Here is a 17,520-nt window from a genome sequence, read left to right on the forward strand (position 1 = left end):
TTAGTAACCACGTAGTGAGCGCTGAAACTATCGGTTGTTTTAAGAAAACGTTAGACAACTTTATGGATGGGGATGACAGATGGTAAGGGAAATGGACTGTGTAGTGTAGGCCTTATGGTCTCTTGCATCTCCTTCATATATATATATGTACATAAATACATATATATATATATACATATATATATATATATATATATATATATATATATATATATATATATTTCGGGCGCAGATTCTCACTAATACACACTATTAAACACCAAAGCATTTTGACACTGATTAATTTTCTTACTGAGATTTTCAAATTTTCTAACATTAGATCTCATTTCCCACCCCTCCGAAATGAGATGTACTGTGAGAAAAATTGAAAATCTCTGTAAGAAGATTAATCAGTGCCAAAATGCTGTCGTGTTTAATACAGTGTATATATATATATATATATATATATATATATATATGTATATATATATATATGTATATATATATATATATATGTATATATATATATATATATTTATATATATTTTGCTGGTAACCACTAAGGAAAAATTTGTGGATCACGTGTTGTTAATAGTGATCTTTCTGCATATATATATATATATATATATATAAGAACATAAGACTGAAGGAGACTGCATGAGACCATAAGACCTACACTAGACAGCTCCGTATCCATCACCACCTGTCATCCCCATCCATAAAGTTGTCTAATAGTTTCTTAAAACAACTGATAGTTTCAGCGCTTACTACATGGTTACTAAGTTTATTCCATTCGTCGACCACCCTATTAGTAAACCAATTCTTGCCTATTTCCTTTTTAAATTTAAAATTGTCCAGTTTATAACCATTACTTCGAATCCTGCCCTGTTGTTTTAATATGATGACCTTGTTTGCATCACACTTGTTAAAGCATTTGATCCACTTGAACACCTCTATTAGATCATCCCACACTCTGCGTCTTTCCAGAGTGTAAATTAAGGTGCCTAAGCCTCTCTTCGTAAGGTAAATTTCTGAGTCCATGTATCATTTTGGTCATTCTTCTCTGTACTGATTCTAGTGAATTGATGTCCATTCTGTAGGACGGAGACCAAAACTGTACCGCATAGTCAAGGATGGGTCTAACTATCGCTAGATAGAGTTTAATAATTACCTCTGCACTTCTATTCGTTACCGTCCTAGCAATGAAATCTAATGCTCTGTTAGCTTTATTCCTGGCGCTAATGCACTGTTTCCTGGTTTTAAGGTCCGGACTCACTAGAACTCCCGAGTCTCCCTCGCACTCAGTTTTCTCTAAAAGTGTGTTATCTAAGCTGTATCTATTTTCGGGGTTGTGTAACCCTACGTTTAACACGCTACACTTAGAGATATTGATGTTCATTTGCCATTTCACCGACCATGTGAACAATTTGTTAAGATCATCCCGCAGAATCTCTGCGTCGTCTCCTGGCCTAATTAGGCGTCCTATTTTAGTGTCGTCCGCAAACTGACTAACATCATTATTTATCCCGTCGTCTAAGTCGTTTATGTACATCATGAACAACAAGGGACCCAAAACCGAGCCCTGGGGGACCCCACTAGTAACGTTGCCCCACCTAGATTTTACTCCATTTATAGTGACCCGCTGTTTTCTGTTACTTATCTAAGCTCTAATCCATTCTAACTTTTCCTCCTATGCCATGGGCTTTGATTTTATTTAGTAGTCTCTGGTGTGGCATCTTGTCGAACGCTTTGCTAAAGTCAAGGTAAATGACATCGTAATTATCATTGTTATCTGACGCCTTATATACTTTAGTGTAAAAGGATAGAAGATTAGTCACAATGACTTACCTTGGAGAAACCATGCTGTGAATCACGGATTAAATTATGTCTTTCGGTGTGTTCTCTGAGTCTATTTACTATTATTGATTCAAGCATTTTTCCTATAACCGATTGGCCTGTGGTTGCATATAGACGATCTATCTCCCTTCTTAAAAACAGGAACAACGTTTGCTTGCCTCCAAGCAGTAGGCACAAAACCAGTCTACTGATTTATTATATTTTGGGTGACGCCAAGCGATACTATTCATCATCTTTATCAAAGGAATTGAAATTAGTGCGGGCCCTCTGAACAGTCAATGATTGGATAGTTCGGATTGACTTGTCAATATCCTGTTCACTGATAGTGTTAATCCATCAAGGCTAGACAAGGTAATGACCAGGTTTTCTACTAGTCTTTGTGAAGAATATAGCTTACAATGAGAGGGGGTGCATACACTACGCAATGACAAATTATGCCGATAGCAGACCTTGTGTAACGAGGTCGTACGCAGAACGAATAAATTGACGTCTTCATTGCAACCACAAAATCGTAAACAGTTCAAGTTTCCGCCAAGAGCATTTGCTATCTTTACGCATTTGGTTATGAATAATTGTAATAATTTGCACTATGAATAGGTTAATACATAATAAATGTGAACACAAACAGTTGTTGTATTGTTTCTCATTTATGACAAAATGGGTGAAAGAAGCAATTGTTCTTGACGATGCCGGTTTACGATTTTCTGGCTTCCAAAAGGACGCTTATTTTAATTCATGTTATGATTAATCCAACCCTATTTTAAAACTGACACTTTCTGAAATGCACTGTATGTTTTACTTATCAAAGTTTTATAAAGTAAATACTTGACAAAGTTCTGACAAGTAAAACATTGTACATTTCAGTGTCAATCGTTCTCCCACTTGAGGCGAGTATTGCTACGATCTATATATTAAAACAAATAAACAGACAAACAATTATTACAATGAAGCAGAAAGTTAAATGGAATTTTGTAAATAAATGACAAACAAATTAAGATAATTAAATAATGTCTTCACATAAGCTTAGACCAACCTATGCCCCATTGGCTATCGACTTGGCGGTGTAGGTATTTTACACCAATCAGATGACTGAAAGGCTGTAGTTGTTGTGACGTCACACTTTCCAGCCTTTATAAATATTCGGAGGGTGATGGGAAGAAATGTGTTCGTTGCCAAACGTCGTGAGTACAAGGTGAGCAGGAAGGGGTGTCTGGATTGAGTTAAGTCTATATGTATACATTTATCTTTATTATATATTTTCATATTTACTTTCCAGATGTTCCTACAAAGTCTTCTGTGCGTGTCGACCCTTGTTGTCGTACAATCTTCCATTGTACCTTACGCGCTCCGTGGAGGGCTAAATAATGTTAATACAGGAAGTCCTGGCGGACCTAACGCCGCCGTAAACGACGCCTTCCCTAACCAAAACTTGGGCTCCCACGATGTCCGAGGAAACCCTTCCCAAAACCTTGGGCGTTTCATCCAAGAAGACGACCCGAGACTGAACTTGGGTTCTTTCCATTTCCTCCAAGGAGGAAACCCTAACCACAACTTCGGTCATCTCAACGTCGACCAAGGAGACCGGACATCCTTCGGAACATTAACATTACCTTCGGTTGATGAACCTCCAACCTCGCAAGGCGGGTTCACGTTCCCTTCAACCCAGGGTCAAACCTTTGTTCCACCCCCGCCTTCTCAAGGCGGCTCTCAGTCTTCAGGACCTTCATTTGGCGACGACCAGCGTCGCACGTCTCAGACCGGCACCAACCCATCCGGTACCCACTTTGTAGTTACTGACCCGGTAACAACGGTCAGGGTTCCCGGTACTTCCTTCAGCCCAGACCAACTACTGAACTTGGTGCTGACCAATGTAGGAATATCTTCTGCTGACCTATCTCCCTTCAGAGTTAGAGTACCCGACATGTCGAGAGTAACTGTAGAAGACACTAAAACGGTTTTCAACATTGTGACCAATACAGTTACGCAAGAATCTACACTAACGTCCAGAACTACCCTCGTATCAAGAGTAGTCCGCACCTTCCATGCAACTGTGGTAAGCTTGATTTTATTTAGTCCAAATAGTAAAGTCTTGGACCCCCTAGTCTCGGTCTAAAAACTAATTTTCTTTCTAGACTGTTCATACTCGACCAAACGATAGACTCGCCCTTCCTGAAGTAACAACGACAAAGCTAGTAACTTCAACGGTAACTAATGTTATCCTCGACCCTCACGTCGCGACTCTAACTGATCTAGTGAGATCAACACTACCAACTATTGTAACAACAATAGTCCCAGTTACTTCGTTCGCAACACAAGTATTAACGTAAGTATGGAAGTTTATAACGATTGTTAGTTAACATGCTTGTCTAATGAAACTAAACTAATTTCATTATTCCAGGAACACTTTCTACTCTACGTCGACGTTAACGCAATTGAAGAATGAACAACCAGAAACTGTAGTGCACACTGTAACAATCTCTACCTACGCTCCATTTACCCCGAAAGCTTATAATTAAAATGATACAAAGCTTAAATAGATTCGTTCCTATCCTGCAATATCATAATTTAATTATCATTCTAATGAAGTTGCTTAATTTCAACAATTCAAGTGTTTCTCTGACGACCTCAACATCTGAGCATTTGCTTAGACACTAATCTACAAACTTTACCAAAATAAAGGTAAGGATGTCTTACGAGGTTTCCCTAATGCCTCGTACTCTTTCTGCCATGCTGGACTCGGCATTTCCCCTAAAACTATAAATCAAAAAATATCTGACGGTAAACCACTTCGTGTGGTTTACGATTTTGGTTAAAAATCCAGGTTAAACTACACCATGCTTGGACAACGTCTAAACGCAAATCCCCACCAGCATCGCTGTCGCAATTCCATCTTGCACTACACTTGCTCCCAACCAGTGTGCCATGAGAAATTGAGGGTGCCGCCATAACTCGTGGCAAATTTTCGTATTAGACTGTACTCGGTCTGATTAAAACGGCATTGGTGTACAAATGGACTTCAAATTAATCAAGAGTTTACACCTAAGGGTGCCGGACTTCTGAAAGGCAAGGGTCTAAAGTTTGCCTGCAGTAAGCTGTTAACCTAGCTCCGAGGATACGTCCTTAAAATGACTATCAGTCGGGCACGAAGGGTTGTCAGTCCAAGGTAAAACGAATACTGTAAGGTACGTTAGCAGGGGGGGGGTGAGGGAGAGCCGGAGAGCATCTCCACTGCGCAGATGACGTCAACGGAAATATCGAGACCAGGGTTCCGCGGGTCGAGAGCTGTCGGTAACACCAGTGTGGAGCAAAGTCTCTGACTAAAGCCACGTCCACACGGTCGAGCTGTGCCTGGCAGGGCAAAGTCCGTAAGATGTCCACACAGCTGTCTGTGGTGGTTGGAGGGCAGTCGGACGCCAGCAGTTGTGAGCGAGTGGTTCATTACGGTAAGATCGCCATGGTGCGCTCCATACTTATCTTAATTGGTGCCTGCATTAAAAAGAAACAGGAGACCACAGACGTCTGGTGCCGGGAGTGGTTGCAGAGACGTGAAAGAACGGGTAGCTGTGACAATCTTACGTGAATTGCATGAGGAAAATGAAACTGTTCCGCAATTACGTGCGGATGGACAAATAATCAAAACTCCAGACATTCATGTGATTTATATATCAATCTAATTTATAGTGTCTTGTGACCAATATGCACTAGCACTCTGTGTGGACATGTACTAATAACGTGGTAGTCAGTGGATCTGCCTACACCTTACCTCGTGCGTTTGGCAGTGACGGAAGACCTCCATCCACTGCCCTCTATTGGCGCCGGGAGCGGATAGTTTGGTTTGCCCGCTGAAACTGCTCGTACAATGGCAAAGCCTTCGTGCCCGACGGACACTGCTCGACCGTGTGGACGTGGCTTAAGGAAATAAAAAGGTATAAAAGGGCTTTTGCCATTGGGCGATTGAGCGAGCGATTAATTGGCGGTCTGTACTGAGCGGGTTTGCTAACTTGCTCGCACCTCACCTCGTGCGTTGGCAGCAATGTCAGCCCTCCATCCATCCACTGCCCGCAAATGGTGCCGGGAACGGACAGTTTGATGGTTTGCCAAGCAGACTCGCCAGACTGACATGTCCCTGCCAGACGAGGCCTATAGAGCGAAGGGGACAGGTCCTAGTTTGCAGACGTCTGCTCCCGCTTTGGACAGGTGGTATACCGGTAAATTTCATACTGGTGGCTTACCGCAGTCTGCAGGTCCTGCCTGAACGACAACACTATCCGGGGCGTGTGGCTTTAGTTTCCGAGCAGTGCCCGTCGATACAACTAGTCTGGACGGGCTTTGGCGCCGGAACTGGTTTGGTTTGTCCGATAGTGTTGGATAGCTGGACGTGCCCGACGATGTCGGGAGTGCGGTACTACAAGCATGGCGTCCAACATGGCATTGTACACCATGATATGCGCGAAATTGTAGTTTAGTTACAATGACTTGAGGAAGCCTGTGGGTTCAGCAACTTGCGTCTGGCAGGGTCCAAGCTCCAGCTACCGGACACCGCCTTACCATTTCGACCGACGAACACTGCCAATTAGATTGGCAGTGCCTGTTGACGGGTCTGCCCGGCGATTAGGTTCGCTTGGCTGGATAGCCCGTAGGATTTAGTTTAACCTCGAGGTTACGACACGACGCAGCACGACTTAAGTCGTGCCAATTCTTGCCACCAAGGTCCAAGAAGAACCAGGTTCTAAGAGTTGTATCCTTGAACTAATGCAAGTTTACTTGCCAACTCAAGACCATGGGATGACCGCCTTAAGTAGGTCTTATAAATTTCGCAGTAGGGTCTCGCTTGCGAGCGGGAAGCGTGTTAAATAGACATCTCGTGGGATGAAGTTAGAGGGACAAGTTCCGTTATATTGTGGTCATGTTCTCTGCATAACGCTTTATGGGTTGGGGTAAAGCAAATTTAAATACTTGTGCCAGAGTAGGTTAGGTGTGGACAAGTAAAGGAGGTCTTTAGTTGCTCGCTTATAACAAGGCATATAAGAGATAGTGACAGTGGAGTGCGACTGTAGGCTTCAGATATTTAACAATTGAAGTATTTGCCAACGATGAAGTTTGGCTCCAAGATTTGAGAGACCTTAGGTCTATGTACAATAGATAACATACGTTTTGTATAGGAATATAAATCACTTGGCATGTGGACCAGATTTTAATTATGAGGCACTAATGCAGTGTTAACAGCAACAATTAATTTAGTTGCCGTGACCGTGTAAGTTGATGTAGAAGTTTCCTGGACGTAGTTTGTGTAGGTGCGGTAGCGGTGAACCGAGATCCTGGAAAGGAAGGCATGTTACAAGTTTGTTGCAATGTTACGCAAGCATATAAACAACTTGCGATTAAGAAATTTTAAAATTTCTTACAGTTGCGTGGTAGTGATGTATATTATATCAGGTCTGAAAGTCGACGATGTGTACGTTAGTATAGACGTGTCCTTCTCGGTTTGCAGAAACCGAGAAAAATCCGTTAGAGTGTTGGTGACGACAGCAGGACTGGTGACGGTGGCCTTTTCTTCTGCATAAACCAGGTGATGACTGAATGCTGGCGTGGTGACAGTCTGAAAAGAGAAGCAGACGTTAACGAGTGTTCGTACCTAGTTCCGAACCAAGTTAACTTTCAGCATTTGATGTCCTTACCTGCGTTACCAAGATATTCACTGGCGTGACCCTGAACTCCGTTTCAGTCACTGCGTAGCCTTGAGTTTCCGTAGTTTCACGAGTGATGATTACGTCAACTGTGCGCGTCACCGTGCACGCAAGGGGGTTGTGCTCGGGGTCTCTTCTAACACCCGTAACAGTGTCGACTCGGACGCCGCCCTGGCCAAAGTTTCCAGTTTCTACGAGAACCTGATTTACGTTGAAAGGGTTCAGGGTAACCGAAGCCTGTGCAGAGCCAACAGGCTGGCCGAAGGAACCGCCCGTCAAGACGTGATCAAAGCTCCCAGAGTGGCCGAAGTTAGAGTTGCCGTCCAGAACTGACCCAGACCCGTCGACCACGACGTCGTCAAAGCTCCCGAACTGGCCAAAGCTGCCGCCCAATACCGAACCAGAGCCGCTACCCAATACAGAACCAGAGTGCACGAACTGGCCAGAGCCAGAGCTGCCGCCAAATACAGAGCCAGAGCTGCCGCCAAATACAGAGCCAGAGCCGCCTTCCACTACGGAGCCAGAGCCCCCGAACTGGCCAGAGTTTCCGCTCTGAACCGAACCAGAGCTCCCGCCCAATACAGAGCCAGAGCCGCCACCCAATACAGAACCAGAGTACACGAACTGGCTCGAGTGGCCTCCCAATACCGAACCAGAGCTCCCGAACTGGCCAGAGTTTCCGCTGTGAACCGAGCCAGGGCTCCCGCCCAATACTGAACCGGAGCTCCCGAAATGGCCAGAGTTCCCGCCCAATACCGAGCCAGAGTACCCGAACAGGCCAGAGCTGCCACCCAATACGGAACCAGAGCTCACGAATTGGCTAGAGCTGTCGCTCTGAACCGAGTCAGTGCTCCCGCCCAAAACCGAACCAGAGCTGCCACCCGATACCGAACTAGAGTACCCGAAGTGGCCAGAGTTTACGCTCTGAGGAGCGGTGGAGCTGTCGTGAAGGTTAACAGATCCTCCAGATTGGAGGGAGCCTGAAGCTTCGACTAGAGGGGCCCCAGAGAATTGAATGGAGTTTTGGCCTTGCTCAAGGCCAAGTTGTAGACCCGGCGAAGCGCTGGTGAACTCGGGGAAGGCGTGGAGTCTCGTGTGGGGATACGCGAACTGGAAAGATTAGAGCGTTAGGTTTGGTCGTGTAAATCTCGACGTCTCGTACGAAATCTTAAGTTCTATACTTACAATGGCGTCCACTTTTGACAAATCAGCCACGAAGGACAGGATTGCTAGAGATACCACCGCCAGCATCTGGAAGATTAAGAAAAATTAGTTGAACTTTAGCTTTCGATAAACCAAAACGATGTACTTGCAGCTCCATCTTCCACCTTACCTTTAATTTGTTGGTGTTTTCTTCTTGAGCGACGGGTGAAGTATGACAACCAGCTTTTCTGTTCACGTATTTATATACAGTCCGTAGATTTGGCACACATTCGAACGCATGACGGCAACACCGCCTCCCAGTTTGTTTCATCTAATATTTCATAGTTTTTCAATCCTCTTAACGAGATTCAGATAGTTTTAAGTGTTTACTTTTTTTTTAAACATTATTTGCAAATTTTCCTGGTGTAGAGTAGGCTTTTGCAGAAACAAATAAACAGATTGATTTATAGTCCAAGGAAAAGAGGAGGAGGGGAAGGAGGAGGAGGCTGTAATTATTGCCGATAATATTTTCAGTCCTCGTCAAACGTGGTGGTTTGCGAAAAGCGGCAATTGATTATAAGTTAATTTCAATGTGTTTAGAACAGGTTTAGAGGGAAGACAAATTGTGTAAGACAAGATATTAGTGTTGTTATGAACTGTAGTTTGACGACGTTTCTGTCCTTGTTGACTATCTTGCGCTGCCGTTGTACTGAAAGACATACATACACACATACATACATACATACACACATACATGAATACATACATACATACATACATACATATACCAAAGGCTTTTTCACCTTTACAAGGGAGGCTGCCGAAAAAACAAAGGCATAAAAACAATTCCCACCCATTCCATCCCTAACATACTCCACTCCCCTCCACCCTCTTCCCCCTCTCTTATCTTGGCACCTCCTGGATCACGGGTCATCCCTGCATCTCGCCCACTGCCCTGGGTCAGAAGCAGTGTCGCAAGACACAGCACATCCACAGCAAGACCACTTCATTAAATCTGCGACCCCCACCCCTCTCCGACCCCCAATGCAGAAAAGGAGATGGGGAGAAATCCCTTCAGGCTGTATCAAATTATTTCTCATACTCCCTAACCCCCATCCCCCACCCACTCTCCTTCATGCATCACAGCATCATCCATACACAACCCTTCTCCATTCACCCCTATCTTCTGTCCTCTCCCGTCCTTCCTCAACAGACATTCCCCTCTTTCCCAATGCTCCTTTTACCCCATCCATCCATCTCATCCTAGGTCGCATCCTCATGTTCATTCCTTCCACCTCTGCCCTTCACACCTCTTTTACTAGTCTTTCTTCACTCATTCTTTCCATGTGACCAAACCATCCCAATACTCTTTCATCAACCCTATCTCCCAACTCCCTTCCCACCCCCGTTCTCCTCCTTACCTCCTCATTTCTCACTGAAAGACAAAAGAAGAATAAAAGATCTGTGGCCTTGTTGATAAGAAATGTTTCACTTCATTCAGACTCAAGTGCAAATTGCTATTTATTATTCTGACAACACTTTCAAGTCAATTTATTTCCGGTGGAAGTTTGATAAGAGATGAATGTTCATGAGATATTGGTACTTTTATAATAGTTTATTTTATGCATGGCTGATGAAGCATTGCTAAGATAGATAAAGAGAATATAGAAGGAAAATATAATTAAGAATGCTTGCAACCATTCCTTTAGAACAGAAATACTTTTATTGTTTTATTTATCATTTGCACCACAATTTCAAGTACTTTTATTAATTGACAAATATGAAAAACGTTGTTGTACGAGTACATTCCTCGGGCCGCGATTTCAGCCATTTCTAGTCGAGTGGGTAAGAAATTAGGTAATTACACGTATAATTGCTTAGTACATCACGAAAGATCCGGAACAACTAGTTTATGGTCAGTGGTTACATATGTATTACCAAATATGTATTACTCCCTTACAAAGAAAGCAGCCGGCCAAAGGCATGTGCCCTTTCCAAACTCATCCAACATACATTTGATTCTCTCTTACCTTAGCTCCTAGTGGTGATTCATACTAGCACTAAGAATAAATCAGTCTCTCTGGCGTGTTACTAATTACCTAGCAACTGCAATTTGTGTGAAGCATTTGTGTGTTACCAGTAATTAACTAAATTTGTATAATTTCACATCCCGTTTGTGTCGTCGTGATTCCCCATCCACTCTCACCATATTACGATAGGTCACATTTGGTGCGTACGGTTATGTACACAATGGTCTTACATTGATCTGGGTCTTCTGATTTTCTAGCCATTATTTTTTAACAGCGAGTTTCCCAACATACTCTTCTACAAACTGTTTTTCTCGCCCAATCCCTTTCAGCTAAAACTCGTTTAATTTAAAATAGAATAAATATTCTTGAGTGTAGTGTGGCCTGACACTACTGTATCTTTTCTTTACCGGGCGATGCTTCACTCAGTCTTTTGTAACACTTTTCTTCTTAATGAGTCTGTCGCTAAACAATTTTATTCAGTGATACATGATTCCTTCAATACTGGAACAGTCAATTAATCGATCCTGCATAGAAGAGAAGTACCTCTGCGCTGAATGAAATCGAGAGGCATTAGTAAAATAGACGGGTTCCCATGTGACGTCATTACGAAATGTAAACGACGGGTGCGTGCATTCATGCACTCACAAACGCAAGGTAGAGGAACGATCTGTATGTTTTAAACCTTATAAATTCCTTGATTTCATTTACTGACGCTAAAACTGATTGAAAAAGGCCAAACGATTGGTTCCGAGTACTTGTAAATGCATGCTGTAAACAGGCACTGCAAAACAACTACCAAACATGGTGTCCACGACCTTATGAATTGCTTATTTTCACTTACGGTAAAAGTAGGTTGAAAAGGGCCAAACAATGGATTCAGATTAGTTAAAGCAGAAGACAGAGTTACACTGCGAAATTGCGACTTCGAACGGATGATTTTTGGATACCTGCCTCGGATTTGATGAAACAAAACTCGCTGGCAGCTGATATTTCGTTGTAAAAACAGTCTTGGGCATGACCACACATGAAATAGTTGTAAGCATCTAGCTATTTGTATGCTTTCATTGCTTCTTTCGTGGTACTCTGTTACATCTTTCCAATATAGCTCTTGTAACGGGAACTCTAAATCTGTTAACCATCGCTCAACGATAATAATGGGTCTGGCAGCTGTTCTCCTGTTCGAAGCTCATATTTGCAGTTCAACTCTATCTTCCACTTCAAGCATCTTCAGATAATCTGTACCCATCGTTTGGCATTTTTCAACCGATTTTAGCGTGAAGTCAAGTTATTTATAAGGTTAACCTTGTGGACACCATGCCTTCTAGGCTAGTTTGTACCGTTATTTGCAGCATGCATTTACAAGTACTCGGAATAAATAATTTGGCTTTTTTAACCAGTCTTTAGCGCCAGTATGTGAAATCAAGGAATTTATAAGACTAACAACATACATATTCCTTTACCTTGCATTTCTGACTACACGGATGCACACACACCTTGTTTCGTAATGGCGTCACCCGGGAACCCATCTATACCAACTCGTTAATAATTAGCAGGTGAGTGTCAATTTTGTGCAACAAAATGCTTTTTGCAAGTTAGCAGTTGTGTCTGTTGACAATTGTTAATTACCTTCAGATCTCTCTCATGATCTTTCAGAACAGAATCTAACTCTACATTCGTACCGAAGGGTACTATTATTTATTATTTTTATTTCGGATGGCGCCAGTTTGTTTTTTTCGGTCACCCTATTGGTTAAAAGATGGTTCTTCTTTCGATTATTATTTTTACTTTTGTAAAACCAGTATATTCCATTCAGTTGCATAGCGCCCCATCGGCGATATAGGAATAAAATAGTTTGTTGGTTGGTGTTAAATACACGAATGTTGGCTGTGTGGAATACCAATTAAGGGCCCCATTCACGACAACGATTTTCAACCCCAACCCAGATTTCCAACCCCAACCCAGACCAAATTTTCTCGTGGATGGGCTCCAACAACCTACATCGCAACCCCGATTTGCAGGTCGTGGTTGGGGTTGGAGTCGTTTAGATTTTCCTGATATTTTGTGGGCGGAGCTTTAGTCTGTGTTGGGGTTGGAGTGGTGGATGGGTGCGGACAACCAAATCTATCACTTGTGCCCAAAATTTCGTACCGTGCGTTTGTAGCTATAGTTGTGCTGGCTAACTAAAAAAATGGAAGCGTACAGTAAAGATTTCGTAAGAGGGATTATTGAGATATACCGTCAACATCCATGCCTATGGAAAGTTAAAAATAAAGAATACTCGAATAAAATAATGAAAAACAATGCTTATGAAATACTCGTTTCAAAATTTAAGGTGTAATAGCCTTCCTCATCATCGTATCCTGTTTTTTTATGATTGGTGTTACCAAGGACAGAAGTTCTAAAAATGTGGATTCATATAGTCTTTAGGCTCTAGTCTCAGTTCCTTTAATAATTGATTATGGGATAGCTTGTTTCTTTTTTGAAGCCAAGACTTACACCATTTTGACTTTTTTTTTTTTTTTTTTTAGCTTTCTATCTGCCTCTAAAAAAACAGCAATATTAAAAAGATCGTCAGAGTCGAGATCAGACATCTTATCACAATAGAACTGCGGATCAACTGCGAAAAATTGGACAATTGGTTGTTGCAGTGAGTGGCGAAGCCGCCAACCACAACTCCAACCCCGACCATGTTCGAAATCTGGGTTGAGGTTGAAAATCGTTGTCGTGAATGGGGCCCTTTACGGCAGTCAGTGATTACTAGGTTTTAAAAATAAGTTGTTGGCAACTCGATCACCGACGGAACAAAAAGGGCGGGAAAGTTAGTTAGGCGGTGCATTTTCTCGGGGTCATAGACAAACAAGCAGGGTTTTTGGTCCGTGTAGGAGATTGCGAAAATGATTAATGTAAGTTTAAAAAATATTAGATGGGCTATGGTACTAGTCTCCTAGTCTACTTTTGAGGTACTAAGTATTACTTTGATCTTCATTTCAGGTTGCTTTGATCTTCCTTGCTGTGAATGCATGCAGTGGAAGGGTGACGGTATGTATTTAAAACTCTGCAATATCTTAAACTAACGACCATGAACTCCTCTCACAAGCATATCATTCCAGATCCCATATGGTCAACGAACCCAAGGTTCCGAAGGTCCCCAAGGTCCCCTTGTAACGGGAGGACACCCTAACCTCGTCATAGACCCCTTAAGCGGACCTGAACATGCTGGAGTCTTTGGACAAAGGGACTTTGGTGGACAGAGGGACTTTGGTGGACAGACTCCACACGGAAACGAAGTATCGCCCGGAATAGTACGTCTTCCCAACAATCGAGAAGTAAGCGTGGACAACGGTCCACAAAACCCCGAGTCCCGACCTGTTCCTTTCCCAGGAACGCCCTCTCTTGTCGTTAATGTGGACAGAACTGGCCAACAACCTACGTTAGGTGTTCTAGGTAACCCTAGAACACCTGGCCAATCGACAGGGAATCGATTCCCGGGAATGAGATTTGTTTCGGTTGTCATACCGGTAAGTACTCTTAACTGTGGCCTCGTCTGTAAGCTACACATCGCAAACTTAATACTAATCCTCGTATTAAACTCCCTCAGACTACACTGACGCACACCCACTTCTCCACGAGCACGATCCACGTCCGTAACGACGTAACAACAACTAACGTTGTAACTATCACTGAATTCGCAACTGAACGCGTTTACGTCCCTGGTCCTCCTCAAAAGACAACCGTAACTCCCGTTGTTACCGAAACTTCGGTAAGTCGCCCTAAACTTCGGTAAGTCGTCCTGAAATAAACTTGTCAAATTCCCCACTACCCTCGAGTTCTTAACGGCGACTCTATCTCCAGCACGTACTCGAAACTGCCACGGCTATAACTGTAGTCGATATTCTACAAACTACGACTACAACTTCAGTGCACTTCAGAACTAAAACGGATACCCTGATTCGCCACTTCACAACCATCATCACTGCATACTCGGTACGCCTTGCACTTAAATATATATATATATAATTTTTTTTTTCCCGCTGGCTTCTAACGAACTTCATTGCACTTCTAATTTCAGATTGATCTACGCCCTGTCCACACCACGGTCACGCTCGACGAACTCCTTACCAGTACAACTTGGACCTTCATTACCAAAACATCTATTCTGCCCTACGGTGTGCCTTCTCGAGCGTACCATTAACAATAAACTTGTACCCCCCATACACTAGATCTCTTAAACCTTCTGTTGAAGACTGCATTAAACAAATCTTGAGCCTCAAACTGGCTAGGCCTAAATATCTGATGCTCAGTCCTTCTACATGCGACCATTATAGCTAACTGCTGACCTCAATTCTACAAGCCCAAGCTGTAGAAACTCGGGTCATACTATAGTTCACCAACGCCCACTGTCTACGATTTTGTGCAATGTTCAAGTAATGCGCATTACAACGAATACACTAACTTGCCCAGTGTACCCCATATTTATTGACGAACTCCCCAATAAATGACCAACTACCATTGTCCTTAAATTTTCGACCAAATTAACGGTTCACTTAGTTATCCAAATCCTGTAATAACATGCATTGGGTTTTTTGCATTAAGATTTATTCCACTACACTCGTAGCACCTAAAACCCGCGTGCAAAATGCCAAACGCCGCTCTTACACCACATCCACCTCGGTACAGTATCCTACACTAAACTTTCCTAAGGCTTGCGCGATTACCTCTCGTCTGCGTCTATCAAATTTACAAGTTGGTGCTTCAATAGACTTTAACACATTTCTTAAGTGTGATGAGGCTGATTAGCACTAGGGTAGTGAACTTCTGTACAACATATAGGAAGGAGCAACTTAAACTGCGAAATTGGTTTAGGGATTGTATTAGATTGGCCTGTCCGCCATGATGTGCATAATATATTGAAAATAATTAAATCTTTGAACAGTATGCAAATAACGGTATACATAAATTCAATACAATAGTCATCCTCCTAAAACATATTTGGAACGCTGTAATTTAAGCATAATAATCGGATACAGGATGATTTTATAAACGGTATGTGTACACTTAGGGGACACTAGCAGTGGCAGCGTGTTGCTACACGTGCTCGATCACGCTTGTACAAGCTATTCTGCCAGGTCCTGCATACAGGACCATCTTAGACGTGGAAAGGATAGACGTTCCTAACGTCTGAGTCTACTTTGACTACTTAAATAGTAACTGGGATGTGCAAATACTGGGAGGGGGGGGTATTTCTTTTGACTCCATGTGCAAAAGTTTCATATGCGAATCTGGTCCTACTGACCACCCAGAGGAGCTTGGTTCAAAAACTGGAAAGGTACAATGTCCAACCAAATTAAGTTTCATTGTCAACGACGGAACCTCAAGTTTGTTTGCATGGTATTGGTAGCTTAGGTCTAAGCCTAATAATTGCTAGGTTGACTACTCTACAGGTAGTTAATGACCTTGTTTGCGTACCATTTACCATTGACTACTGTAGTCAATGTGCGCGTCTGCTCAGTTTCGAAAGTAAGCAAACTCTGGTCGATTTACTGACAATAGGTCTTGTGTGCTACACCATAATATTAAAGCGGGATGAAAAACGTGAAACTCTAAGGATGGTTATAAAAACCTGAAGTTTCCCACAGTGGTGGATGTCGAACAAATTGGACTGTGCAAAAACCATACATTTAAACTAGTCTGAAAGAGACTGGTCAATAAGAGCATAGCTCCCTTCCCATATAATACAACTAACACTCGCTCGCACACTCGCACTTACACTTTAAACGTTCAAATTCCTTTGGCGATTGAACGACTCCTGGCCTAACATATCCCCCCCCAAAAAAAAAAAAAAAAAAATTAGCCTATGCAATATGCATTGCATAGCATGTCCTCGGAAGGCCCTCGTAGACAGCGGCATGTAGCAGTTTTAATTGGAATAAACGAAGTACGATTTTGAAAACCTTAACACTGCATTGACTGGGTCATCCCATACATGGAGAAACCAACTTGAAACAGACTATATACACTAGTGACAAGACTAGACGAGTCGTATGCCGTGGAAAATAGATTGTACCTTTCCACAAGTTCGACTTTTTTCCACTACTTTAGTCCTCGACCCTCCAACCAACGCTTCAGCTGAATGTTGGAATAACGGTCAATACATTGAACATCGATCTTGGCCCCAAGGACTTTGTCCACTAACAAAGACCATTGGATAAAGAGCGTGGTTACCGACATCAAATTTGCTGTTTTCTATTGAGGTACAATTTTTTTTTTTTTTTTTTTTTTTTTGCGCCAGAAGAATGGTGCTAGAACCAGTAGGAGGGTCTAAATGGCTGTTAATAAGTTTGCCAAAGCGTTTTGTGAGAACATTTTGACGGTTAGGAAGTTACCTTCCACCCGTATTCTGTTAGGTTTACAATGAATGAGGCTGCAGTTGGATGTAGGTGTATGTATTGCAGAATGTTTGTTGATTTCCAGTTGGACAGGGAAGTGTAGTGTTCTGCTTCTGAAAGATGTTAGTCTTGGAAAGAGCGAGATGTAAAATATACTGACTGATTAAAAATGGTTTTTCGATTCGTATTTTACAGTTTAAGGTCGTTGATACTGTTTTGGTCACATGTAGGGGTGAGGCGATGATTTGACAATTGAGGTAGAGTACAGAGGTGGCGAGAGTCGATGATTTTTTTTCTTCTCCCCGAGGTAGTTGTCACGCAAACTTACAATGAAAGCGACGTGACCCACGCATCACTAGACAGGCATGCGCTCTTGACTGTTTAAAGAGGATGGCCTTCTATGGAACTGTTTCTGGAAGCTGCGAGAGACTGGTTACA

The 17,520-nt window shown here is 42.6% G+C and overlaps 3 protein-coding genes across 3 annotated transcripts; 2 read left to right on the plus strand and 1 right to left on the minus strand.

Moving 5' to 3' along the window:
- Positions 1-2,949: 2,949 nt before the first annotated feature.
- On the plus strand, positions 2,950-4,370 carry LOC143026917 (uncharacterized). Its single transcript, XM_076187702.1, has 4 exons — positions 2,950-3,028; positions 3,113-3,889; positions 3,969-4,159; positions 4,235-4,370. The coding sequence occupies exons 1-4, from the start codon at positions 2,987-2,989 to the stop codon at positions 4,350-4,352; spliced, it is 1,128 nt and encodes a 375-aa protein (XP_076043817.1). The 5' UTR covers positions 2,950-2,986; the 3' UTR covers positions 4,353-4,370.
- A 2,645-nt stretch (positions 4,371-7,015) lies between these two features.
- Positions 7,016-9,012, minus strand: LOC143027084 (uncharacterized). Its single transcript, XM_076188028.1, has 5 exons — positions 8,857-9,012; positions 8,709-8,774; positions 7,515-8,633; positions 7,242-7,435; positions 7,016-7,154 (listed from the first exon to the last, which is right to left on the minus strand). Exons 1-5 carry the CDS (start codon positions 8,995-8,997, stop codon positions 7,031-7,033), a joined length of 1,644 nt encoding a protein of 547 aa, XP_076044143.1. The 5' UTR covers positions 8,998-9,012; the 3' UTR covers positions 7,016-7,030.
- A 4,476-nt stretch (positions 9,013-13,488) lies between these two features.
- On the plus strand, positions 13,489-14,908 carry LOC143027085 (uncharacterized). The gene is made up of 6 exons (XM_076188029.1): positions 13,489-13,599; positions 13,688-13,735; positions 13,807-14,214; positions 14,295-14,456; positions 14,549-14,680; positions 14,766-14,908. Exons 1-6 carry the CDS (start codon positions 13,591-13,593, stop codon positions 14,886-14,888), a joined length of 882 nt encoding a protein of 293 aa, XP_076044144.1. The 5' UTR covers positions 13,489-13,590; the 3' UTR covers positions 14,889-14,908.
- Positions 14,909-17,520: the final 2,612 nt, after the last annotated feature.

Source organism: Oratosquilla oratoria, chromosome 7 (assembly GCF_046742065.1).
Source record: "Oratosquilla oratoria isolate Oo_2021 chromosome 7, ASM4674206v1, whole genome shotgun sequence".
Classification (NCBI taxonomy): Eukaryota; Metazoa; Arthropoda; class Malacostraca; order Stomatopoda; family Squillidae; genus Oratosquilla; species Oratosquilla oratoria.

Excerpts from the sequence above, each read along its gene's own strand:
- LOC143026917 (XM_076187702.1), top strand. The coding sequence starts at position 2,987 with ATGGGAAGAAATGTGTTCGTTGCCAAACGTCGTGAGTACAAG. Across the intron at positions 3,890-3,968 it reads GCACCTTCCATGCAACTGTG|ACTGTTCATACTCGACCAAA; the intron begins GTAAGCTTGATT and ends TTTTCTTTCTAG. Across the intron at positions 4,160-4,234 it reads TTCGCAACACAAGTATTAAC|GAACACTTTCTACTCTACGT; the intron begins GTAAGTATGGAA and ends TCATTATTCCAG.
- LOC143027084 (XM_076188028.1), bottom strand. The coding sequence starts at position 8,997 with ATGAAACAAACTGGGAGGCGGTGTTGCCGTCATGCGTTCGAATGTGTG. Across the intron at positions 8,775-8,856 it reads AAAACACCAACAAATTAAAG|ATGCTGGCGGTGGTATCTCT; the intron begins GTAAGGTGGAAG and ends TTAATCTTCCAG. Across the intron at positions 8,634-8,708 it reads TGTCAAAAGTGGACGCCATT|TTCGCGTATCCCCACACGAG; the intron begins GTAAGTATAGAA and ends TAATCTTTCCAG.
- LOC143027085 (XM_076188029.1), top strand. Across the intron at positions 14,457-14,548 it reads CCGTTGTTACCGAAACTTCG|CACGTACTCGAAACTGCCAC; the intron begins GTAAGTCGCCCT and ends CTCTATCTCCAG. Across the intron at positions 14,681-14,765 it reads CCATCATCACTGCATACTCG|ATTGATCTACGCCCTGTCCA; the intron begins GTACGCCTTGCA and ends TTCTAATTTCAG.